Raw genomic sequence first — 25,061 nt, forward strand, 5'->3', positions numbered from 1 at the left:
TTTTACTAGTAGATCTGTTAGTTCCAGCTTTCTTGCATGAAGAGTTAGTTCTTAACTGCCAATTTGAAGCTGCTCCTAAGTAGATGGTCTCTATGAAAAGTTTTGGATTTGATTCAGTTTTGCTTTGTTGAGCAGTCTTTCTTGGGAAAGGTAATTGACAATAGCAGAGATGGTTTCTATGCCTAGGATTCTGAATCTAACCTTAATGTACTCACATGATTTTAAAGTCCTTTCCAAAATGGGAAGGAAATATCCTGTTACTTTCTAATGTTTGCTAAAAGTTGTCTTTGGAAATGCTAATCTTAATAGGTCTCTTCCTTTGTCATGTGTCATTAGCCTTTTGGCTGTTTACCTTAGGGCTCTTTGAGGGAGGGGTGGATGGGGCACAGGGAAAAACCTGTTACTCTGAGGGAAAGTAAGAACTGGCTCAGGGCTCTTATGCAGAATTCCCAGCCCCAGACTTCATCTAGAACCATTCAATAGCACCAATAAAAATACCTTCTTAGCACCTGTTATATTCCAGGGAATGTTCTAAGCTTTTTATACACATTTCTCCTTTAGTCTACATTTCTCTTTTATCCACAGTCCTATCTGTGAGGTAGGTATTTACTTTGTTCTCATTTTCCAGATGAGGAAATTGAGGCCCTGAAAGATTAAGTTACAGGTTATACACACTTGGGCAGAGAAGGTGGGAAAGAACCTGAACAGGGTGGGAAGGAATCTGAATTTTATTTGGGTGGATGTAGGCACATGTATTTTTCTTTTTTTGTCTTAGACACCAGACATTTCAGTTATTCATCATATCTGGAGGTAACACCACAGACGCACTCACTGAAAGTTGTTTACAATAATCAAGATGAATTCATTATCTTTAGACATTGCTAGTGTTTTGATTGGGCCCCAGTATGGTCTGTGGAAGCAGGCTTGAGGAGAGGGGTTCACTTTGTTTGTAGTTAAAGATTCTGTCTGTCCTAAGGATGGAATCTTTGATCTTCCTAATTTCATTATATTCCTCAAAACAGTTGGAGCTGATTATTTTTGAGTCCTTGTTCCAAACTTTTGGATATTTTCTTTGGAAAATAGCCTAAGATTTACCATTTCATCTGAATTTAAAAGGTTCATTCTTCTTTTCAAGGGGAAAGAAAAATCGAAGCAATTGGGAATTCTGGTTAAAATGAGCCATTTACCTCAAGAAAAGTGATACTTCTGAATCCCGCTCTTCAGTAATGAGAACTAGACGGTTTTCACTTGATGTCTACTTTGTGGTAGTGGGGAAACCCCTCTCCAGAGGTTTTGAGAAGGATTGCTAAAAAGGGTTTTCTAGATTCTGGGGAAAGAAGTTCAAGCGAGTCCAGCAACATTGTCATTAGAAAAATGATCTTCATCAAGTGCTAGTCTTAGAATCCTGAAGCTTCATTTTCACCACAGTTTGAAAGGCAGCAAAGTAGGAGAGGCTGTACAGGGGAGGAGAGACACTGAGGAGAGATGTATTACAGAGACCTTGAAGTCAATGTGTTAAGATAGGAAAGAAGCAGAGACTGCATTCAATGAATGAAAACAAAAGTGTGCAGTGTCTCAGGTCAGAGCCAAAAGGTTTTAGTTTACCTAGTTAATTTCTTAGGTTTACATCTTGGTTCTTTCCTTATCTTATATGTATACATAAGCTTAGGCTTCCTGAACCATTTATTTCTCTTTGCCAAAGAGACTAATGGACATTTTTTAGCAGACATAAAGGGCCACTGCAGCAGTTTAGCTGAGGAGTGTAATCAGAAACTATTCATCATTTTCTGTCCCCTCCTGTCGTAGGCTGACTGGTTCACTGATGTGTTACCTGCTTCTGCCACTGGTTGAAACTGCAGAACTTCTCATTCGTCCCTAAGACTTCCAGTAGGGAATCAGCTCTAAAAGAAACCAGACAACGTTTGCCAGCCCCTTCATTCTGGTGACTGAGGAGAGTGGGCAGCGGGTATACATGTGTAGTGGATGGAAAAGAAACACAGACTGTCAGATTACTGTGCCTCTCCAGTTTCTTTTACCAATCAAATTCCACAACCGTTTTATTTTTATTGTGTATGTATGGGGGAAACTGGAGATGGTGACCTTGATTAGAATGTGACTTAAGAGGAATAAATGGAGGGGATAAGATAAGAGTCAATTATGAAAGATGTTGAAGTCTTGAAATAATGTTACTGAGGATTTTTTTAAAACCAGAATTTATAAAAATAACACTGACAGAGCCAGCCCCCTCATTTTCCGCCACAGGAGACTTACCGGACTGGAGGCAATTGTTTCAATAGCCTGTCTCTGCTATTCCCAATAGCTACCTCTATGTGAGGAATGGATAGAATACGTTCAGGGCATCATCATACAGCTCCAGTAGCAGTGACGCCTACACGGAAAACTTGGAACTGCAAACAGAGGCTGGGGTCACCTCAGTGACATCTGACGCTGTCCAACCAGAAGTTCTATTTTTGTTTGGGGCGGGGGGTAGGGGGGTGTGAAGAAGCAGACTGTACTAAAGAACTAAAACAATTTCTTGTCTATACTTTCTCTTAAAAAAAATTTTTTTTGGCGGGAGAGGGGGGTGTTAAGTAGAATTTCACATCATATCTGAAGTTGAGGAGGATGGGGAAGCTCAGCCCTTCACCCAAGAATAACCCAGTAATGACACCTCTGCGCGTGGGAAGTGTTTCCTTCTGCACAGGGAGGATCTGAGGCTGCACCCCAGTGGGAGTCCGGGCTTAAGCTGGAAGGCCACTCAGAGATGCGTATCGCGCCAAGAGTGCGGAGGTTTCGCTGGGATGAAATACCAGCCGGGAGAGACACTCCAAGTCGAAAGGGCTTCCTCCAACTTGGAGGTAGGGGCCGTGCCGCGCCAAGGGGACCGAAGAGCCCCGGGACCGCCGCAGCCCGGGCCTTCCGCCGCTGGCCTGCCGGGGACGCGTCGCCGCTGCCGGCGCGGCTGTGCCCGGCGAGGCCGCCCAGACCCTGGCGTCCTCCATCTTCTCTCGCGGGCTCCCCCTGCTCCGGCTGCCTGGGCCGCGGACCGCAGCACCACACACCCCCGCGGGGGGGGACGCCGCGCCCCATCCCCGCCCCCGGCCCCACCCCGGCCCCGCCGCGGGGGCCGCGACCCCACCGCCGGCGGGCACTGGCTGAGCTCCGAGGCCGAGAGCCGGCTGCGGGGCCGCGCGGGAGGGGTCGGGGCCGCCGGGGGCGGCGGCGGCCGGCTCGGGGCTCCCCCCCCGCCCGCGCTCGCCGCGGCGGTGGTGCGTCCCGGAGGTTACCGGAAGTGGCCGCGCTCGGCGCTGCCATGTTGAGGAGCCGCCGCTGCCGCTGCCGCCGCCGCCGCCGCCGCCGCTTTGTTGTCGCCTCCTCCGGCTGAGGAGGCGCCCCGAGCGGGGGGAGTGGGGAGGAGGGGGGTCGGCCGCCGCAGCCATGGAGGCCAACTGGACCGCGTTCCTGTTCCAGGTACTGGGGCCCCCCCGGGGGGGCACGGGGGGGACAGGGGGGCCGGGCCCGGGGCTGGCGGGCGGGCGGGCGGGCGCTCCTCCTCCCTCCCTCCCGGCCCCGCTCTCCGGCCCGGCCTTAATCCCCCTTTGTTTTTCCGCCCGCCCGCCCCAGCGGAGCGGGGCTGCCGAGGGGAAAGGAGGCGGCCTCGCGGGGCGCGGGGAAGAAAGCAGGCCTCGGGGTGACCCCCGGGCCCCCCCAACACGCACACGCACACACCCTTCGCTCCCGCCCCGGAGGGGAAGGGAGGAGGCCGGCCGCTGTCACCGCCCGCGGCCCGGAGAAAGGAGGGCGCCGGGCCGCTGGAGAGCGCGGTCCGCTTGGCTGCGGCGCGCCGGGCCGGGGCCCACGCCGTGGGGTGAGGGGGTCCCCGAGTCCCACTCAGTCCCCCCTACTTCGTCTGTCTTTCGCTCGCTCTCCGTTCTTTCCGCCTCTCTCTCTTTTTGTGCGTGTGTTGACTTTCTGACACCCCCCCCGTCCCCGCGAATAGCGGGTATCCCTGGGCTCCCCGCCACTCCCCCTTCCCGCCGCCCCCCTCGTGTTTACCCAGCTGGGGGGGTTGTGACTGTGTGTCCCCTCCCCAAACTTTTTCACTGGCTTTACGTGTTTCTCTCGCAAGCCTCTGCCGAGCCTTGGCAGCTGACACCCGCTCCCTCTGTCCAGCTCTCCCGCCGTCCCATTCAGCCCGGGGAATCCCCCGGCCGGGGGCGGGGGCGGGGGGGCCAGGACTCGGGGAGGCCCCACCTTCTCCCGGGGCGCGCTTCTCTCTCGTCCCACCTCGAGCGTCTCCTCCAGCCAAGTGGGGGAGACGGCAAGTGGAGAGAGCAAACAAAGTCCGCTTGCAAAGCCCCCGGATGAGTCATTCGTGGGGTGTTGGTCTTCATTTTTTGCAAGAAACTTGAAGGTGACTGAAGCCGATACGTTGGCAGTCCTCTTGTCGGCCCACTTGAGGTGGGGACCCCTATTTAGAAGACCGAGAACTTTTTTTTTTTTTTTTGCCTGCTCCGTTTCTGTTTGCAAACGAAGCACTTGGTGAGCAGTAGTAATGAGCTCACGGGGAAACTTCGGAACCGGGGGCTAGGAAGCTCGTCACTTTAAGTGCGTTCTTCCCGCCTCTTTGAGTTATTTTCCTTCTTTGAATAACTTCGCGAAATCCCAAACCCCTAGCTTGGGTGCTTGAAACCTTTTGTGACTAACCAAGAACGGATGCAGAATTCTCAAAAATAATCCTCCCAGCCCCTGGACCCATCCCAGTGGAGTTAATATAGGGAACTGGATAATTCAAACGTTGCCTATTGTGTAGAGATGGTTTATTGTTTGAAGGCATATTCTTTCGAATGTAATTTTTTTTAAAATAATTGTTGTATTATATTAAGGCTTCTTAAAATTGAGCATACTCAAAATTATGGAATTCACTAACTTGGCCTTTTTCTCATTCTGATCTAGTATTGTTTTAACGTGCTTTGATGAGATTGATAATGAGATAAGTCAACTTAAAAATGCATTGGAAAAGAAATGATATATAACCAGCTTGCATCCAGGTTGGTGTGAAGGTGGCAAATGCCCTCTTGAGAAAAAGCTTTCAAATGGTCATTTTAAAATATGGGATTAATGGGCCACTGAAGTGATTTTTCACATGAGGAATGATTTAGATTTACCGTATTAAACGTGCTCTCTCTCAGTGGAGATTGGAAAAAATTGAGAGTTCTTTATGTAAAAGAAAACCCCCTAACTGATTTTTGGAAAACTGTTGAAAAATCTTTTGGAATACTTTTATTATTCTTTTCCTGGGGAAAGCAAATGCCAAGCATTTATTGATCAACTTTTTAATTAGATTTTATATTATTTAATTTTTTTCAGCTATTAAAATCTTTTTTTCCACCTGATGGAGAAGTGTGAAAACTAATATTTGATCCTGGGCTTGGCAATGTGTGCAGTGATAATTTAGAGCCGAGGACAGTTGAATGGGTAAAGAGAATATTTCAGTCTTTTCTCTGGAAAGGTATGAATAGACTTACTCAGTTCCAGTTTTAAGTAATTTTCACTGGGGAAATGGAGAGTTGAACTCTCTTGTTGTTTCCTGGAGCATCCTATTGAATTTATATTTTAAAACAATTTTAATACCTGCTTGCTTTCCAAATAACCTGGTGGAAAGTGAAAGCCATAGCTGTTAAAATGTGTGATGGATGATTCTCCTAACAGGACATTCAAGATATGACTCACTGATGCTAATTTCTTTCAGTACAAAATCTTTTACCCTCTGGCACTGGAGATTTCATGGTGCCATATCCTACCACCCTGGGTGATGAAGTAACATTTCTGTTTTGTTTTTGCCAGCCCCAGAAGAAAGCTTGGTCAGGGTTTTACAAAAGAAAAAAAAAGCCTTGCTATTGAAAGAGATGGGAGATAAAAGTTAAAATTTTGGTTTGATGATTCTAGTCAAATAAAAGTCTACCCAGAAGTTATATATTTTAAAAAATCACCTAACTGAAGGCAGGCCATGGTTGTTATTTTACTCTGTCTCTCCCCCAGAGAACAAGTTGGGGAAACCCAGTTCCCCTCTTAGAAGGCTTCATATAGAAGTGTGGGGATCCTAGGAATCCTCAGAGAGTGATTCCCGTAGTGGTCAAGGCATTCTACAGCATTTCACCTGAGAAGCAGGGACCTGGTGTGACCCTCCTGTGAGAGTGAGCTTCAGCAATGCTGTAAAAATACTTTATGTTGCCACAGACATCTGAATTGGTAAAATGGCAGTAAGTGCTTTTAGTACTCCATCGAACTAATGGTTGTTTAGAATTGAAAAATGCCTCTAAACACTATAAGTCTGAACTTTGTCCAGAAGATTTGCGTTTCCTATTATCTGATCTGATAGCCTTTGAAATTGTCTATCTTGAGCTATCTTCAGCTATTAACCTTTTATATACTATATGGAAGCTTGGGTATCCTGCAGCCAGGTTGGAGATGGGGTAAGATTAGAGTTCAAATTCTGTAAAAGTGTCTACTGAGGTCACTTGGGTAGATCCTGACAATTATGGGAGCTCCCTAAATTAAATTAAAAGTGAACTGTAATTCAGTATGAGCACTAAGTACAGAAAGAGAGCTCATGAGTAAGCACGCAAGGAAGATTCAGTCAAAATTATTAAATTGAAAATGGTAACTCAGTAATATCTCCTGATGATTTAGAGGAGTCTGGTTCCAGGCTTAGTTAACTATTGTGCTGCTATCAAGTAAACATGGGGCTGTGTGTGGTAGATGTTCTTATTCATCAGAAGAGCTGTGTGTGTGCATGTGTGTGTGTGTGTGTGTATATGTGTGTATCGGTGAGTGTGTCTTGTCTGTCTCCATGGTTTTTTCTCTTTAATGGAGTGAACTGTAGGACCTGGGATTATAGAGTATGAAGGGTAAATAAGTGTCTAGAGTGTCTAAGATGATGGGTTGGACCCTTCCAAAAGATGTTATATGCTTAAAACATTTGGAACTCTTACCTCTGAGTGCATATATCCTTTTAGGATTACAAAACTCAAGCATAGGGGCTCAGGGTTACTGTCAAGAGTTTCAAAATTCATGTTGATCAAGTACAACATATTAGGAAGAACTATTTCAGGAATTTTTTTTTCCCCATCATTTCCTAAATGTTTATCAGTATGGAGGTATGGACAATTTTGGAAGAATCAAATCCAAGAGAGTAATTACTCATAAATACCAAGAACCTTATCCACAATGAAATGTTGGTTTCAGTGCAGCTAAAGAAAATTTCCAGTGTCCAGCCCCCAGTTTTGGAGGAGTGGAAAGCACTTTGTAACAGCAAATGTCCAATACTTTTTAACAGGACTTAGAACCACTAGAAGTAGATGAAAATGAAAGGAATTTAAATTATTTATAGCTTGTTTTCTCTTACTAGTTTGAGTTTAGGGTTTGAACTAGTGTTGCTAAAGGATGAGATGAAATGAACTGAAAAACAACTGACAGACGTCTGCTGGAGGCTGCCTTCACAGATCCCTTCCGGGTTTCATTTCAGCCAAATCTTTCAGTAGAATTAAGTGAAAACTTTAAAAGTAAACTTAACAACTAGCATATGTATTCAGAGAACTAGTGCCTGTCTTTCCCTAGGTAAAATAAACAAGTAGATGATAATATGTCTGTATGTGTATGTGTGTGAGTGTGTGGCTTGTGCATTACTGCAGTAAGGTACTGTTAAACACTTAAGTCTGAAGTGTAATTTTTTTGACAAGTTATTTAAACTTGGTTTCAGCACTGACAGACTAACGCAAACTGGTTTCGTCAGCTGGTATGTCCCTTATGAACCAGGGCGGTGTGTAGTTTAGTCAGCTGTTTGAAAGCAAGATCACTGTCAGCAACTTATTTGCAAAAGTTTTGTGTCTGTGCAGTGATTTTAAATGCTTTGTAATGGGAGCTCTGAGAGTAGCTAGGTAGTTGCTGGATCTCTGCTGCAGAGAGTAGCTTACAGGCTCATTGATTGTTTCTTCTGGTCTCTATTTGTCTGAAGTATGTTGTATTTTGAGGGTCGTTGTGAGAGGCCGAGTTTCTGAAGTGTGAATGTTTGATTTTAGGCCCATGAAGCCTCCCATCACCAGCAGCAGGCAGCACAGAACAGTTTGCTGCCCCTTCTGAGCTCTGCTGTGGAGCCCCCTGATCAGAAACCATTGCTTCCAATACCGATAACTCAGAAACCTCAGGCTGCTCCAGAAACATTAAAGGATGCCATTGGGATTAAGAAAGAAAAGCCCAAAACTTCCTTTGTGTGCACTTACTGCAGTAAAGCTTTCAGGGACAGCTATCACCTGAGGCGCCACGAGTCCTGCCACACAGGCATCAAGCTGGTGTCCCGGCCAAAGAAAACCCCCACCACGGTGGTTCCCCTTATCTCTACCATCGCTGGGGACAGCAGCCGAACTTCGTTGGTCTCAACCATTGCAGGCATCTTGTCCACAGTCACTACATCTTCCTCGGGCACCAATCCCAGCAGCAGTGCCAGCAGCACAGCTATGCCCGTGACCCAGTCTGTCAAGAAACCCAGTAAGCCTGTCAAGAAGAACCACGCGTGTGAGATGTGTGGGAAGGCCTTCCGAGATGTGTACCACCTCAACCGGCACAAGCTTTCCCATTCGGACGAAAAGCCCTTCGAGTGTCCTATTTGCAATCAGCGCTTCAAGAGGAAGGACCGCATGACTTACCATGTGAGGTCTCACGAAGGAGGCATCACCAAACCCTATACTTGCAGTGTTTGTGGGAAAGGCTTCTCAAGGTAGTGCATTTTGCTTTCTTTGTTTTTTCTTTCCCATTATGGTATCAGTACAATCTCTAGATCTAGAATGTTTATGTGAGACTAGATATGTGCAGGCCTGCCTTGTTAGAGGAGACTGGTAACAGATAAAGTATTATACCTCCAGGGCTAATGCCAGTTTGGTGTGGTTGACAAGTGTGACATAGGGATTAACTAATTATTTCATTTAAGAAGTGTCTTGGTGGACTCAGGCCTTTATTCGGCACATCAATACTTCTTATCACTGCAAAACCATTAATTTTCAGTTCAGATGAGTGACTGGACATGAGGTTCACTGCACAAGTCAAGGAAACATATCCTGGAAGTTGGGATGACCTTGGATACTCTTAAAACTTTTAAGAGAGCATGTTTTTCCATTTCTCTGTGGTTACTAACATTTCACTAATTCTCATTTGTAAAGGCTTTTTAAAGTTAATATTAATAGCAGTTGTCTCTGGCAAGTGTTAGTAAATTTTGGGTATTCTGTAACTGTAAAGAATCAAGACCTAGTATGATTTGATGTTGACTAGAAGAGAAAATTAACAAGTAAAGGACTAAGACTTTTGTTTATGGTAAGAGAGGTAAGGAGGCTTGCACTGGGGGGTGGGGGAGTTGGTAATTCTGCTAGCTTTCTTTAAAATGCCCCCCACCCATATCTGCCAAGCATGTAAACATCACAGTGAGTAGCATTTCTCTATGTGTGTTCCATTACATCTTCTGTTGAAACTCTCTCTTTCACAGGCCTGACCACTTAAGCTGTCACGTAAAACATGTCCATTCAACAGAAAGACCCTTCAAATGCCAAGTAAGAGTTAAAATGACTTATCCTTAGTGTAGCACTTAATGCACATTATCCAGAAGGTCTGAGCCAATCAAATCTCACCATTCTTGAATAGTCTTAAAATCACTGACTTGAGTAAATGTGGTCCTTTTGAATTTTAGTTTTATAAAACATAAATGACAGCTTCTATTTCTGGGAGGCAAGATCATTTAAAAATGTAAATAAATGTTGTTTTTGTTAAGCTACATTTCCTTTTCCTTGGGCAGCAGTGTTTAGTTATAAGAAAAAAAATGTATTGTCTTGCAAAGGTCACTGTGTATTTGAAATGAATGAAGTGCTTTAAATTAATTTCTGGGCTGATGGTTGAGGTTGTTTTAACTATAATAGAAGAAAATATGAATGTTTTCCCAAATGTAACCACTTACTGGATTTTTGTCTGCTATTGCCACACTGGAGCATTTTTAATGACATAAATTGTGGTAATGAAAAGGTTAAGAATCTTAATGAAATGACTATGTTAGGTGTCAGTAATTATGTTTTTTATGCAGAAAGTCTTTTTGTGCTCCTTTTAGTTAAATTTGTTAATGACTGATTTTATTAAGTAAATGATTTGAATTCTAAGAAAAATCCAGTTGGAGGAAGGAGCCTAGTGTCATTGAGTGAGTACCTGCTATGAGGCCATGGGCCAGGCTCTTAATCCACCAGTAATTTTGTGAGGTAGGTATTACCTTCATTTTACAGATGAAATAAATTCAGATAGGTTAGCTAGCTTGCTGAGTATTACACTGTTTAGGGAATTAGGAAGCTGGATTTAAATCCAAGGTTGACTCACTGTACAGCTCACATCTTTTCACTACTCGTTTGATATTTTTTTCTTTCCCTCAAAATGTAAGAGTCCAAAATTGACCAGGTGTTTTGTTATGAGTACAGTTTTAGGTAACACACGCAATTAAAATCCAACTAATTCAGCCTGCTTGCTTACTTGGGTAGGGTAATACCTTAGAATATAACGTACTTTAAAATGAGTAGAACAGGATAGTCTATATTTAAAAAAAGTTTTCCTCCCTCATGCAGACATGCACTGCTGCCTTTGCCACCAAAGACAGACTGCGGACACACATGGTGCGCCACGAAGGCAAGGTGTCTTGTAACATCTGTGGGAAGCTCCTGAGCGCAGCGTACATCACCAGCCACCTGAAGACGCACGGGCAGAGCCAAAGCATCAACTGTAACACATGTAAACAAGGCATCAGTAAAAGTAAGTGATGCCTCGGATTGTATTTCTTGTTGTGTTTCAGATTGATGGAGTATAGATTGATTTTTTTTATAATATATTGAAGGTACTTCCGCTTGTGTTCTCAGGGCTGTATTAATATTCATCTTACTTGTTTCCTCTTGTTACTAAAGTACGCAAACACGCATCAGTGGCAAGTGTATGTTAGTGTTGGAAATACACTTAACATACATGTATACAGACAACACTGATAAACTCTCCACTAATTTTGCCTTTACTCCTGCACCTCCTACTAATAGTACCCATGTTAGAGGAGCACAGTTTCCCTGCAGCTATTTTTCAGCGTGTACCTTCTTACAGAGTTTGAGTAGAAAGCTTTAGTGTGTTAGAATTGTGGTAGAAGTGCCTCCTAACTCCTGATTGCATTAATAACATGTCCTCAATAACCTAAAGATAAAAGCAGTTAAATAATTTTACTTTCCAAACCCAAATCTATACAGAAAAGGGATATCATATCTATTGGAATGTTTAAATGCTTTGCTTACCTTAAATTCAGAGCTGAAGATAGAATATTCCACTGACCTGTGGATAAAATTCAGTACTTGCATTTACCGAGGCTTTTTCTTTAAGATCTCCCTAACCACCAGAAGAAAGTGTTTTCCTAATTCTGTATTCTGTTATGTATGTGCTTTATGTGGCAGAAACATCAAATTCTCAAAATAGCTGGCCAAAAGTGAAAGGGAAAGAATGTTAATTGTGTTTTAATGTCATTTGTTTTTGCTTATTTGTAAGTATGTTGGGTTTATTATCTAGCATGTCAAACTTTGTTAATTTTACGGAAATTTGCTTTTAATGTATATCATTGTGATCAAATAGCTTAAGTATATTAGATATTTTGATGCATTAATTATTCCATGCTAATATTACCCAAGTTCAATTCTGAAAGATACTTGCTTTTTAATGTAGCAAAGAATTCTTTTATATTGATTTTCCCTAGCTTTCTGGATTTTTTTAAATTACCTATTTTGACCAATAGAGACATAGCGGCACAAAGATGTACTATAGTAAAAAAAATTATTGGGTCAAATGATAAAGATGATAGAAGCGTGAGGAGTCAGGATATCTAAGTTTTGGATTTTGGAAAAGTAGCCCACACTTTTTCAGGGTAAATATGGTGTTTCTGGTTTGTCTTTGGAGTAGCGTGCATGAGTGAAGAGACCAGCAACCAGAAGCAGCAGCAGCAGCAGCAACAGCAGCAGCAGCAGCAACAGCAGCAACAACAACATGTGACAAGCTGGCCAGGGAAGCAGGTAGAGACATTGAGACTGTGGGAAGAAGCTGTCAAAGCAAGAAAGAAAGGTAAGATGAGGTGTCCAGTGCCCACAGCATGGCTAGAAAAGTGTTTGCCTCCAGTGTATGCCAAGTAGCAAAGGAAGATAGCCACAGCTCAGAGATTCCTGCTTTACGGAAACACTTTATGGAGATACTCTATGCTGGGAAGTATCTGGTTGGATTATTAGCAGCAAAGCTTCTAAGCTTCTGGATAAGGTTTTCTTTTACCTAAGAAATAAAAATTCTCAGTACTTCTTATCATGTTCTTTCTTTTGATTTACTTTTCGTTACAAATTTGGAGCCACATTTGGTACTTTGCTATGTACGCTCAGGGTTCCTTTTTATGTTCTTTTTATGTCAGCCTCCATGCATTAAAGGCTCCTTTTTTTTTTTTTTCTTTCTAAAATATTCTCACTCTTAGAGGTAGATGAACTATCCTTCTGTGTACATAAGTTCGTTTTCTTACAAATGTGCTATTTTCTGCTCTTTAGAGTTGTTTCTGAATTGTCTTATTCTTTACGTATTTCAGACTCTGTAATGCCAATGTCTTTTCTCTCAGTCTCACACTTAATCTCTTTCAGTCTGTCGCTAGGGCTGGCATTAGCTTAACATGTATGTACTTCAGTTGATAGTGACTTGACTATAATTGTTACTGAAATTTTGAGAATGGTTTGCTTTTCTCTCATATATATCTTATAAAGAAGCAGTTGGAGTATCAGTTTTCAACACAGCTTTTTAACTTGGTAGCTGTAGCTTTGGTTGTGCAGCCATTCAGTTAAATCATTTTGTCAGTGTATCAGCCATAGGACGGATTCCTAAATTCCTTTTTTCCTCCCTCTCCCTTGTCATGTCTTATTTTAAATTCTTGAGGAATCCCCTGCATGTAGGCTCTGCTGTAATTCCTTTGCTGTGTAGTTTCTTCCATCCTCTGCTTTCATGTAGTGCAGTTATTCCCTTCCTCTCAGATCCCTTCTGAGCAGCCTGTACTTGGATAAAGATAAAAGGAATAGCATTCTTTCTCATGCATCAGCTGGCATTGGAGGGCTTCCCTGGAGGCTCAGCGGTAAAGAATCTGCCTGTAATGTAGGAGACACAGGTTCAGTCCCTGGGTTGAGAACATCCCCTGGAGGAGGACATTTTTGCCTGGAGAGTCCCATGGACAGAGGAGCCTAGCAGGCTACAGTCCATAGGGTCATAAAGAGTCGGACACGACTGAAGCGACTTAGCGCGCACTGGCATTGGAGGAAAAGAAGGGAGCAGTTCAGACAGGCTTTCCACTTGGCCTCAGGTGCTGCTTACTCCTGTCTTCCAAATGACTATTGTCATTTTGATAAAATGTTTTGTGATAGAAGGAGTGGAGAATGGCAGATAAGGGAGAAAAATGTATACATGTGTATATGCCATGGTAATTGCATGGTGGGTTGAAAGCATATTATGAAGGATATTTTACTCAGAGAAGAAGTAAAAGTGGTTAAGTTACAGAAAAGGACAGGGTTAGATTAAAAGGAAAACATGGTAGGGGAGGTAGGGAGATGGTGGATGGGGGAGTGAAAATTCACTGGGTTACAACAGGAGGAGAATGTTTTTAGCAGTGCTACCATCACCTCAAAAATGAGTTGGTTTTCTCCCTCATTCTTTCTTTTTTTCTGCACTCTTCTGTTTGGTATTGTATTTCAGTGTGCTTGCACAATAAGACTCAGTTGTTTAGCTCATCTTCTGATCTCCATGAAACAAAATGCTATTATAGTCCCATTTGTAACATGAATCTCTTTGGAAATGGCCACTGATGCTAGAGACTTCTGTATTCATGTTAGTAAATGTCACATTTTGGGGGAGAAGAGACTCCTGACCTGAAAACCTGAACTTGAATCAGCACGTCACTTTTAAATATTGGGTTTAAGGTAATTAAGTTTCCAAATGTGGATGACAATCAGATCATCATTTCAGGAGCTTCTTAGATGTACAGATTTCCCAGGTTCCATCTAAATCTTAAGATTGAACTTCTTGGGAAGCAATTTTTTTTTCTTTCAAAAAAGTGCTCCCTAGATAAATGATTTTGATCATCAGCCAGGTTTGGGAATCCCTGATAAGGAGTATGGAGCAGTGCCAAGGTTACATCATGCTTGTCAAGGAAGTGCTGCTCATTGACTCAAGGGTCCACCTGAGATGATAAGACCACATGTGGCATGCGGGCAGACCTCCATCTTTAGTTTCACATGCATTTCTCCATTTTGACAACCAAGTCACAGCACCCCCATCCGTCTTCTTACTGCTCTTCTCTGACACACCAGCAGATGATATGAATTTTGGTTGAGGGGTGGAGTAGGGGGTGTCACCTCAGAGGACAGTTTTCCTTAAGAAGTGCTCGGGCTTTGCTGATACAAGGACCATGATCCCCCATCTCACTGCAAGGTCTGCTAGCCTTGCTAGTCCCCTTTGGTATGGTTGGTGGTTTGTTGTATGTACAGTTAAATGACACTAGGGGTAAAGCAGGTGATTATGTCAGTTTCAGAAAGAGAAAAAGAAATGAGAGGGGAGGAGAACGTAAATCTACTGAGGGATGCTTCTTCTTTCGTAACATCATTAATAAACATAAGCAGAAACAACAGGATTATTTAAAATGATTTGTCTAAGACTGAAATAAACAGATGATTATTAAAATAGCTTGTTTTTTCATCCCTATTTAATGGATTTTTAAAACCTTAACAGAATGTGGCTTCACCTCTGAGAAAGCTTTAGAGTACATAGCATCAAGAACACACATCTCTCTGCTAGTTACAGTGTGCCTTAGAAGAAGATTTTTCTGATTATCTGTTGTGTAACCATCAGCCCAGCTCTGTGTAAGCAAGCTCTTCTAGCCTGGCCTGCGAGTGCTTGGCTCTTCCTGGAAAGTCTAGAACTCAGAGGAGCCACATGAAGTGTAGTGATAATACTTAGCCCTACTTGATATCTCTGCCCCGCAGAGTGCCTTGCAGAAATTACCTGATCTTCCAGCATCATTGTGAGGTAGGTAAGTAAATCTAAACTTGAAACCCAAAGCACCAAGGCTAAGCCAGTCTCCTCAGTCCTTGTGGAAGGCCCAGTGTCAGAAAAGAGAACTGCTCTCACGCTGGGATTCCTGGCCCCCAATTTTGTGCTCAGAAGGAGCCTCCCTTCCAGTTGACCATGGGGTAGAAAACTAATTTAACTTATTAAATGTTTGTCCTTTTTAATTAAAAGAAGTTGGTTCAGAAACTGAATTGTGTTCACTGTTTTTAGAGTCTAAAGGCCCTTTTGTCTTCTTATTTTAGAAGCTGCTAACCTGTGCCAAACCTCCACGGCTGCTACGACACCTGTGACTCTCACTACTCCATTCAATATAACGTCCTCTGTGTCGTCTGGGACTATGTCAAACCCAGTCACAGTGGCAGCTGCAATGAGCATGAGAAGTCCAGTAAATGTTTCAAGTGCAGTTAACATAACCAGCCCAATGAACATAGGGCATCCTGTGACTATAACCAGTCCACTATCCATGACCTCTCCTTTAACACTCACTACCCCCGTCAACCTGCCCACCCCCGTCACTGCCCCAGTGAATATAGCACATCCTGTCACGATCACGTCTCCAATGAACCTGCCCACGCCTATGACGTTAGCTGCCCCTCTCAATATAGCAATGAGACCTGTAGAGAGCATGCCTTTCTTACCCCAAGCTTTGCCTACATCACCACCTTGGTAAACAGTGTTATAAAATCAGAATATGGGATAAAGTAAATATTTACCAGCAACTTACTTTTAGTTTATTAAAGCAAAAAGTAAACCATGAAATTGGGAGATTTTATTAGTTAATAATAGTGTAGTAGCATTTTTCTCCAATTTGGCTGGGATTGTTCAAAGTAGGGTATGTATGTCACTTATCATTGGACCACTTTAGTTTAATCAGAAATTCCTTTTAGCTGACAGCATTGCTTAAACAGGATAGTAGTTGGCAAGATGAAACGTCAGAATTAAAACCAATCATAAAAAAGCAAAATTCATTTCAAAATAAAACAGCATTACTGTTTCTAATCCCAAGAAATCATTTTATTCTAAACACTAGCAGAGCTTTTCTCCCCATATGAACAAGGTGGATGGCTGATTTTAACCTGAAGTTCTAAATCCACGGATTGAGGGCTAGTGTAGAATTATCTGTGTTTGTTTTTATGAGTAAATACATGCATTGTCATAATAAAATGCATTTCAGAGAATATGCATTTTACCTTTGGGAATATGTTAATTTCAGGCAGCATTCCCTATGGGAAAGGTGATACCAGCTCTGATATGCAAAGCATATGATAATTTATCATTCTAACTTCAACATATAATAGGGATTGTGACCTGATATTTGGAGATGTAAATATTGCTCAGCATACTAATCCTGATGAAATACAGCATTGTAGTTGACTTTTTTAAAAAATTTAAAAAAACAAAACAAAAACAAAATATACACATTGTGTTTTGGTAAGAAAAGGCCACAACTGGCAGAGAAGTCAGGTGTGCGGACAGGCAGACTCCTAACAAACGGAGGCCAGTGGGTCTCCTGTTCAGGGGTCATGGAGTACTTCAGAACAGTTAAAATGTATTTGCTTTAAATTGGAAGACGCTGGAGGCACTGGGATGTGATATGCCCCTCTCTCTCCCAATCAGAGCCTGTTGATGTTTCAACAGGGAAAGATGTGTTAGTTGCTCACTAGAGTTTATGTCTTATATTAAATTGTATACAGTTTTTATTCTAACCACTAACTAGGTAGTATGCCCCTTCAGAACAAGCAGAGTCTATCTTTTTTTTTTTTAATTTCTCCTTCCATTTCTTAATCAAGTCTTGTGCAGATTTTTTCAACTTTGTAAATACGGACATCACTTTTTTTTTCTTTGAGAAAACACTTGTATCAGCTTTGTGAGGTTTTCAGGGAGACAGCTGTCTGCACTCCCTGCAGAAACCCAGCAATGATTGTGCACGTTAAGACATGTGCTTTTTATTTCTTAGCAGGATGTTTTGATCTCTGTACATAAAGTAGAAACCAAAAGCTAGGGAAACAGATACTCTCCATCATCATGCCAGACATTAATGTTTTTAAAGCATTGTGTTTTTTTAAAAAGTTACTAAAACCAAGACGCTGTGATTTTTTTTTTTTAAGTTGCAATATGTTTTTGGTTTTTTTCCTTTTCTAATCTTGCAGTTAAGAGAAATGGACATTAGTTGTGTTAATCTTGCAAAATGTTTGCAGGACTGACTATCAAACTGGATGACTTCCATTTATGCCCCACTGTGTCAGTTCAAGCATCAAAATACCTTGCGTCTGAGGCAGACTTCCTACATCAGGGACAGGTATCTGTGTGTCATTATACAAAACAGTTCGAGGGGGTTGAACTACGTAGTAAAAAATAAAATAAATAGTACTTAGTGTAAAATAATTTTATAAATGATCTTTTGTACTTTAGGACATTAAATTGTACAACTTTTGTATATATAAAAGCTTAGGAACTTTCTGTTTAGCAGGAAGGCAACACATTCCTACACTTTTAATGTATATGTTTGTTATAATGTCCATGTAAACATGCCCTATGTTTGTGCCTTTTAATTAGTTTGTCTCAATAAACAAAATGTAGAGAAAAATACGTAGCTATGACTTTGTTACAACTGTTCCTATCCACAGTACCAAGATGGTTTGTTTTTAATATGTAGAGCATTATGTGTGGACTACTGGAAGGACTTGTATAGGGAAGGCCCACACATGGCCCTGCTGAGGCCTGGATTGGGCAGATAGTGGCCACATTTGGAGGAAGCCCATGTTTCCTGGCACACAGCCCCAGGACGGGGTTCTGGCTCTGTAATGGGCCCTGTCGTCTCTCTGACTGAGCAGGCAATCCAGTCCTCCAGGATGGACACAGCCCCGGCTTCCTCCACAATGGCCCAAGGAGCAGTCCTCAGTGGGGGCAGGTGTGGACCCTACCCCCAGGCTAGAGTGTGGTCGTCAGAACCCTGAAAGTATTAGTTCTTTAAAAAAAAAAGATATATACTAGAAATGATTGCTTTATCAATTCATTGTATAATAAACAGGAGTGAGACTTCATTGTATGACTTCAGTTACAATGCTATTTTGTATGCATCCTTTATTCACTTCAGCTTGTCTGCAATAATAAAGCCACGTCGTGTCTTCTTTTGGGAGGGAGAGAGTTGGCAGGATGGAGGTGGCAGTAGGCCACTGGAATGGCGGGGGGGCCAAAGTAGGTTGTGGTGAAATTCTCCTGTCTTGGAACTGGAATTGAGTTTTGATGCTGATGAACTGATTCAACCAAGTGTTGAAGGCACGACAGCCATCGCTCACAAAAAAGCAGAATTTGTTTTTCTCTTCTGGTTGTAACCTGGTTAAGAGCGTCCCCTTTATCAGATTGGCAGCTAAAGAGTTGTATTAGATAATCCTCAAATCTGACATCCAGCCTGTTATGCTCTAGGGCTCGCTTCTTGGCCTGCATTTTGCCTTTTATTGTATCCATTTCCCTCCTAAGGTGTGCTCCTAAACAAAGGTCTCTATGTAAGCAGATGGATGATTTTTCCTGTCAATACCAGCACTGTATTACTAACATGCAAGAACTGCAGATTTATTTTGACAAATTAAAGTTAACCAGTCACAAATGTTATGATGGACTGCTTAATACCTCAGAAGCTTCACCAGTTCACCATGATGATAGAGAAATTTTTGAAGCGCTGCTTCTCCAGGTGTACACATCTTGATACTGGGCAGCAGAGAGAGGCAAGGACTAGTGACCCCTGACCGAGAGGGTGGGACAGCACCAGGCTGGCTGCAGGAAAACTACTCCCCACCAGTCAGCTTAAGTAAAGTAAACCCAGAGAAGATGGTTTTTAAAACTTTTTTTTTCTTATGCTCTAAATCCAGCTGCTTTACCTGAAAGGGGTTTTAGGTTGGGTTGCCTAATCATTTGTGTTCCACGAGGTTCATCAGATGTCTACTGAGTGCCAGGCACTGTTAGGCAGTAAAGGGCATAATACAAAGATGAAAAACTGGTGGCTGCCTCCAAGGAGGCTGTTAAGAGAGATACGCCACGTTCCCAAGTGACAGCATCACCACACAGCAAATCAAGATGGCTCTGACACCATTTAGTAAAACGTTTTGGATACCTACATCTGTTTTGTATATAATCGAGGCTTTCCAAACTTCCTCTGATAATTGATTTTGGTCTCTTTACTGACCCGGTGAAAACAGCTGGAGGAAGAGTGTCTCGTGTTGCTCTTGTTTAATGGGAAGTGTCATTTCCCTGAGCTGCTGGTTAACAGTCCTGACTGTCCAGCTGTTTCTGCTCTTCTCAGGGAGCCCTGCAGTTTGGTCCTCTCTGAAGAGACTTGGATTCAAGAGGTTTTCCCTGTAGTATCCTCAAGTAACATTTGACTAAAGGACAGTCTGATGTGTTCATGAATTACCAGTGAACTTTCCCCTCCCAGCCCTAATAAAATCTGGCCTTCAGCCCTGCACTCTTTCCATTTCCTCCTTAAAGAGTCCTGTAGCCTGAAAGAAGGCGATTTGTCCCCATCTGAGCCTATAAATCTCCCCCACAGCTGATCTGACCCTGTCAGATTACTGGATAATCTCCTTCCCCCCCACCTCCCGTCCTGTAAAAAAAGGGAGCCAAACATCAGTGTGTTAACGGTTCAGGGCTGTATACTGACTGAGCTGGTGCACTGATCTGGACTACAGCTTCTCTTGGCTGCTCACTTTCAGGCAATCGAAGGTCCAGGTAGTTCCCAAGAAAGGAATGGCGGGAGGGTTAGGGCTCTGCTTCAGGTCTCTGTGTGATTAGCACTCTGCTTGAACCACCCCACCAAGGGGTGGCTAGTCAGCTCTCGCCTTCCCAAGACAGGCACTTGACCCATATCTTGGCCCTGGACCCTGAGGGTCAAGTACTCTTCCTTTACAAAACCTTGCCTGCCCTGGTAAGGGGATGGATTTTCACACTTCAGATTCTGTGTCACCTCTGACTTGCATCATAACTTCAGAAATTCTCTTCATCCCCAATGATCTTTAACTTGACATCCCACCTCCTTCCCAACCCTTAAATACCTCTTTGAAGAGTGCAAAGAAGAACTTGAAGTCACTTACTGGAGTGAATCCTTTCTGCCCACCATGCAGGAAGAATTGCGTGGAGTGTCTCTAAGTTTACATTGTTTATGGAATTTTCTCAAGGTGAGGTCCACCTGCATTTGGCTGTGTCAGCCCTTCCACCTGAATGTCATTTTTTCCCCTCAGTACATCTGTAAATAGCCTGGGTAAGAATTAGTAGGCTAGTGATAGACATTTGAGGACACCATCCTCTTCTGCCAGTGCGCGACTTGGCACAGCCGCTGGAGAGGATGAGAAGACCAAGGGGAATGGAAGGAACATGTCCTTCTAGTGACTATGCAGCAGCTCTGTCTGGCAGCCAGTGCCCAGGCCCCAGGCTGGGAGCAGATGTGCCAGTTTCAGAGACTGCTCGTGCAGAGGGGAGCCAGCCTCAGAGACTGGGACAGGAAGCTAAGTGTTGGCCAACCTTGGGGGCCACCAAAGCCACCACAGTTCTTACAGAGTCAGCCTAGATCCACTCAGAGATCAGGCTCCAACGAGCCTGGATCCTCAAGGCCTTTGCTCCTGAGCCAAGAAATTCCTAGCTTTGTTAATGGTGGGAACAGAGCCAGAGGGAAATCAGCTTTGCTTACGAGGTGAGGGAGAGAAGGGAAACTGGGAACTTGGAGGTTAGAATGAGGCTCAGGGAAAGGACAGAGAGAGATTTTTGGAGAAAATGACCTTGTGCTTCCTGTGGTGTATCCCGCCACCCCCCACCCCCCCGCCTGCCCTTCCTCCTCTCTCCCTGCATCTGCCTTGGGCTGGACGTGATTCCTCAGAGAGCCCCAAGACAGGCTGTGAGGCTAAGCCAGCTGCGCTGATCTCAGCTCCAGTCAAGGGGCAGAACAGAAGACATGCTCTTCTTGAAAAAGGACAACATCAGTAGCTGAAGAAACAGGCAAGCTTCAGATGATTTGTAGGGAACTCCTCCTGTGGTGGGCACCCAGGAGCCACTTCCAGCTGAGGAGGTACGGAGCCTCCTGGAATCCTAGAGCTTCATCCCAGGCCTTGACTCCAGGGTGGCCTGCCCCATGCAAGGGAAGTCCTGCCACTTTGTCAACACCAGAAACTTTGTGGCTTTGAAGGACGTCTGAGGAAGAAAACTGGAGAGAAGGTGGTGCTGTGGAAAGAGGAAGGAGGAGAACCTTTGTGTATTCTGTCCCTTAGGCCTGGAATGTCCTCCCACAAGCAGCCCACCAATGCATGTTCTCTGTCATGAACCCCTGGATGTTCTGCAAATCTAATGTTTGTCCCTGTGAAACCTTCCCTGTAACTTTTATTTAGACACGGTTCATTCCTCCTTGGTATAACAGGAGTTGGGAGATATCCAAGTTAAGTGGAGGTAGTCCAGAGCTCCACAGAAGGGAGGCTAGTTCTAAAGTCGGACTATATAGTGCAGAAATTTTGCCACATCCCCTAAATCTCTGGTTCCAAATTTGTGGGACCATGGCACCCTGCTGCTGCCTTGCCCTTGTGTATCAGTGAGTCCCAGTGTTCAGGAAGCCTGGAAACACAAGGCACCCAATACCAAGGCCGGAAACAGCAGCAACAGGTAAGAGAGGCCCCAGGAGATTCAGAGCAGGGCAAGATCTGGCATAAGGGACAGCTTGGCAGGTGCTGTAATTCAGGGTTGCGGTTAAGAACAGGGGCTTGGCATCTGGCAGACCTGGGGTGTAAATCCAGGCTATGCCAGTTGGAAATGTGTGACCCTGGGCAAGAGATGTAACTTCTGTGGCCCCAGTTTCCTCAGGTGCGAAGGAAAGAGGATAACAGTTGGAATAATAGTAAAGATTTTGAAGATCTAATTCGTGTCAAGTGCTTCATACAAAGCCTGATAGAGAGAAAAGAGCCTCAAATTCAATATACCCCACCTGCATCTGGCCGTCCTATATCCTATGTAGTAACAGCACCATCAATTCACTCAGAGGCACCAACTGCGTTCACCCAAAGAGAAAAGGAGCCAACTGCCTTCCTGCATGAGTTCCCCATCTCAGACGCTTGAGATTTTGGGGGTTGGCATCCAGCATGGGAACTGGAGCCTCATCTCGGGAAATGAGAAAGTTAGATGGGAGACACATCTAAACCGCCGCTAACTGAAGCCTGCCGAATATGTGGCAGGGAGGGCTCAAGTTACACCGAGGAAATAACCAGGCTGGGAGACCTGGAAAAACGTCAGGATGTGTGCCTCTCTGGGGACGTTGCATCGTGCTTCAGAGAAGTCGTTCTATCTCACTGCATTTCCCAACACTCACTATATCCAGAGAAGCTGGCTGTACAGTTTCCCTAGGCAACCGAACCCCCCTAACAAAGAGTTACTTCTTCTTATAGCTTGCTGCGAGCCTGGCACGGGCCTGACCTCCTTCCTTCCCAAGAGGAAAGGGAGGGCCACCACCTACCCAGGAAGGATGTGGGGGAGAAACCTGACATCCTTCGCAGACCTGCTCGCTCGCCCCTGAACCTGCCCTCATCGGCTCCACCTGAAGGCATCCTGGACTCAGCGCTCTGAGAGGCGTCCTGCAGAGCGCGCGGAAAATGTGGGTTTTGCAGGGCTGGGTCTGTCCACCTACTGTAGTGCCCAAACTGCCAGGCCTCGCATCTGATGCCCTCCACAGTTTGGCCAAATCTACTTTGCCGACCTCGTCTCCGCGATTTCCTCCTGGGGGTAGACTAGGGTTAGAGCGGGACCGGTGGGGAGCGGAGGCAAACAAACAACTCTGGGCGTGTCAGCCCCGCCCCGACCAGGGCACTGCAGAGTCGGGATTGGTTGGTGTCGCCTGTATTCTGGTTGGTCGGGGGAGGGTGCTCATTCACAGGGAGCATTGCTCCACTCCGGCTGGAAGTTTCCAACGCTGCTTCGCTTTCTGCACTCTGCACAAAAGTTATACCCCCTTCTATGTAAACAGAGAAAATCAAGTTCTATGATGTGCCTCCCGATATAACGTTGGCCCCTTGAAGGATGGCCAAATCTGTCAGCTTGCTGTATCCTATTTCTAAATGACACACGTGAGGGTGAGTGGGGAGAGGCTTGCGGGAAGATGCTGGGGGCTGCGGTTTGCCTCCCCCGGGGAAGGCTATGGCTTATCCTGGGGGCCGTTTGTTGGGTTAGCTTTTCAGAAGACCCATTTTCCCTTTCTATCATCTACACTCATACTTCACGTTTCCTTGCCTTCTGTCGTGCTGTTCCAAATGGTAGGGGTGCGTTTCCTTCTCATTTACTTTTTTTCTTGTTGTTGGGTTTTTATTTTGTATTTGAGTATAGCCGATTATAGGCTTTCCCGGTGGCTCAGCGGTAAAGAAACTGCCTGCTAAGGCAGGATGACACAGGAGATGCGCGTTGGATCCCTGGGTTGGGAAGATCCCCTGGAGGAGGGCATGGCAACCCACTCCAGTATTCTTGCCTGGAGAATCCCATGGTCTGAGGAGACTGGTGGACCAAAGTTCTTCGAGTCGCAGTCGGACACGACTAAAGCGATGGAGTACGCAGGCACAAATAGCCTTTCCACAATGTCCTGATGGTTTCGGGTGAAAAGCGAAGGGATTCAGCCATACATATTCCCCAAACATCCCTTCCATCCAGACTGGCACGAAACATTGAATAGAGTTCCGTGTGCTATACGATGGGTCCTTATTGGTTATCCATTTTGAATACATAAGTGTGTACACGACCTTCTCAAACTCCCTAACTATCTCTCCCCTCCCCCAACCATAAATTCCTTTTCTAAGTCTGTGTCCTTTTCTCTTTCTGTTTTGTAAGTTAATCTGTATAATTTCTTTTTAGATTCCACATATAAGGGATGTCATACAATATTTCTCCTTCTCTGATTGACTTACTTCACTCAGTATGACATTCTCTAAGTCCAATCGTGTTGCTGCAAATGGTATTATTTCATTCTTTCAATGGCTGCGTAATAGTCCATTGTATATATGTACCACATCTTCTTTATTCATCCCTCTGTCGATGGACATTTAGGTAGCTTCCATGTCTTGGCTGTTGTAAACAGTACTGCGATGAACATTGGAGTGCTTACATCCTTTCAGATCATGTTTTTCCTCCAGATATATGCCCAGGAGTGGGACTACAGGGTCATGTGACAACTCTATTTTTAGTTTTTTAAGGAACCTCCATAGTAGCTGTACCAATATACATTCCCACCAACAGTGCAAGAAGGTTCCCTTCTCTCCACATCCTCTCCAGAACATGATGTTTGTGAACTTTTTGATTATAGACATTCTGACCAGTGTGAGGTGATATCTCATTGTAGTTTTTATTTGCATTTCTCTAATAACTACTGATGTTGAACATCTTTTCATGTGCCTGTTGGCTATCTGTACATCTTCTTTGGAGAAATGTCTATTCAGGTCTTCTGCCCATTTTTTGAGTGGGATGTTTGTTTTGATGCTGTTAAGTGTCATAAACTGTAAATTTTGAAGGCTAATCCCTTACCAGTCATATCATTTGCAAATATTTTCTCCTGATATGTGGGTTACTTTTTCTAAAAATGTGCTTAAATATTCTTGATCCCCAGGCTCTATTGGAGGAAAAGTTGATTGCAGGGCTTGGGCAGCAAAAACACAAAGCGAACCTGCAACAGTTTTGAAAAACTTTTATTTGGAAATAATTTCAAATGTACAAAAGTTGCAAAGGTGAAAACAGTACAAGAGACACCTGTATACTCTTTAACCAGATTCACCTATTGCTAACATTTTATCCCTTGCTTAATCACATGTATGCTCTCTCTATCTCTCTAAATTTTTTTTCTGAACCATTCCATGGTTTTATACTTC

General features: G+C 43.9%; 1 protein-coding gene across 45 annotated transcripts; it reads left to right on the top strand.

Moving 5' to 3' along the window:
* Positions 1-2,473: 2,473 nt before the first annotated feature.
* VEZF1 (vascular endothelial zinc finger 1) lies at positions 2,474-17,776 on the top strand. 45 transcript variants are annotated; one of them, XM_081585276.1, is made up of 9 exons: positions 3,299-3,471; positions 4,957-5,051; positions 5,371-5,512; positions 6,043-6,263; positions 8,082-8,776; positions 9,536-9,599; positions 10,650-10,833; positions 12,007-12,168; positions 15,432-17,776. In XM_081585276.1, the coding sequence occupies exons 4-9, from the start codon at positions 6,258-6,260 to the stop codon at positions 15,857-15,859; spliced, it is 1,539 nt and encodes a 512-aa protein (XP_081441402.1). In that variant the 5' UTR covers positions 3,299-3,471; positions 4,957-5,051; positions 5,371-5,512; positions 6,043-6,257; the 3' UTR covers positions 15,860-17,776. The 45 variants fall into 45 exon arrangements, with proteins under 45 accessions (XP_081441373.1, XP_081441375.1, XP_081441376.1 ...); XM_081585287.1 differs by having other exon boundaries at positions 12,010-12,168; XM_081585258.1 differs by having other exon boundaries at positions 5,371-5,478; positions 10,632-10,833.
* The last annotated feature ends 7,285 nt before the right edge of the window (positions 17,777-25,061 follow it).

This window comes from Giraffa tippelskirchi, chromosome 3, assembly GCF_054371585.1.
Source record: "Giraffa tippelskirchi isolate mGirTip1 chromosome 3, T2T-mGirTip1v1.2.pri, whole genome shotgun sequence".
Taxonomy (NCBI): Eukaryota; Metazoa; Chordata; class Mammalia; order Artiodactyla; family Giraffidae; genus Giraffa; species Giraffa tippelskirchi.

Coding starts and splice junctions, on each gene's coding strand:
- VEZF1 (XM_081585247.1), top strand. CDS start 2,802: ATGAAATACCAGCCGGGAGAGACACTCCAAGTCGAAAGGGCTTCCTCC. Junction 8,777..9,535: donor TGTGGGAAAGGCTTCTCAAG/GTAGTGCATTTT, acceptor TCTCTTTCACAG/GCCTGACCACTTAAGCTGTC. Junction 12,169..15,431: donor TGTCAAAGCAAGAAAGAAAG/GTAAGATGAGGT, acceptor TTCTTATTTTAG/AAGCTGCTAACCTGTGCCAA.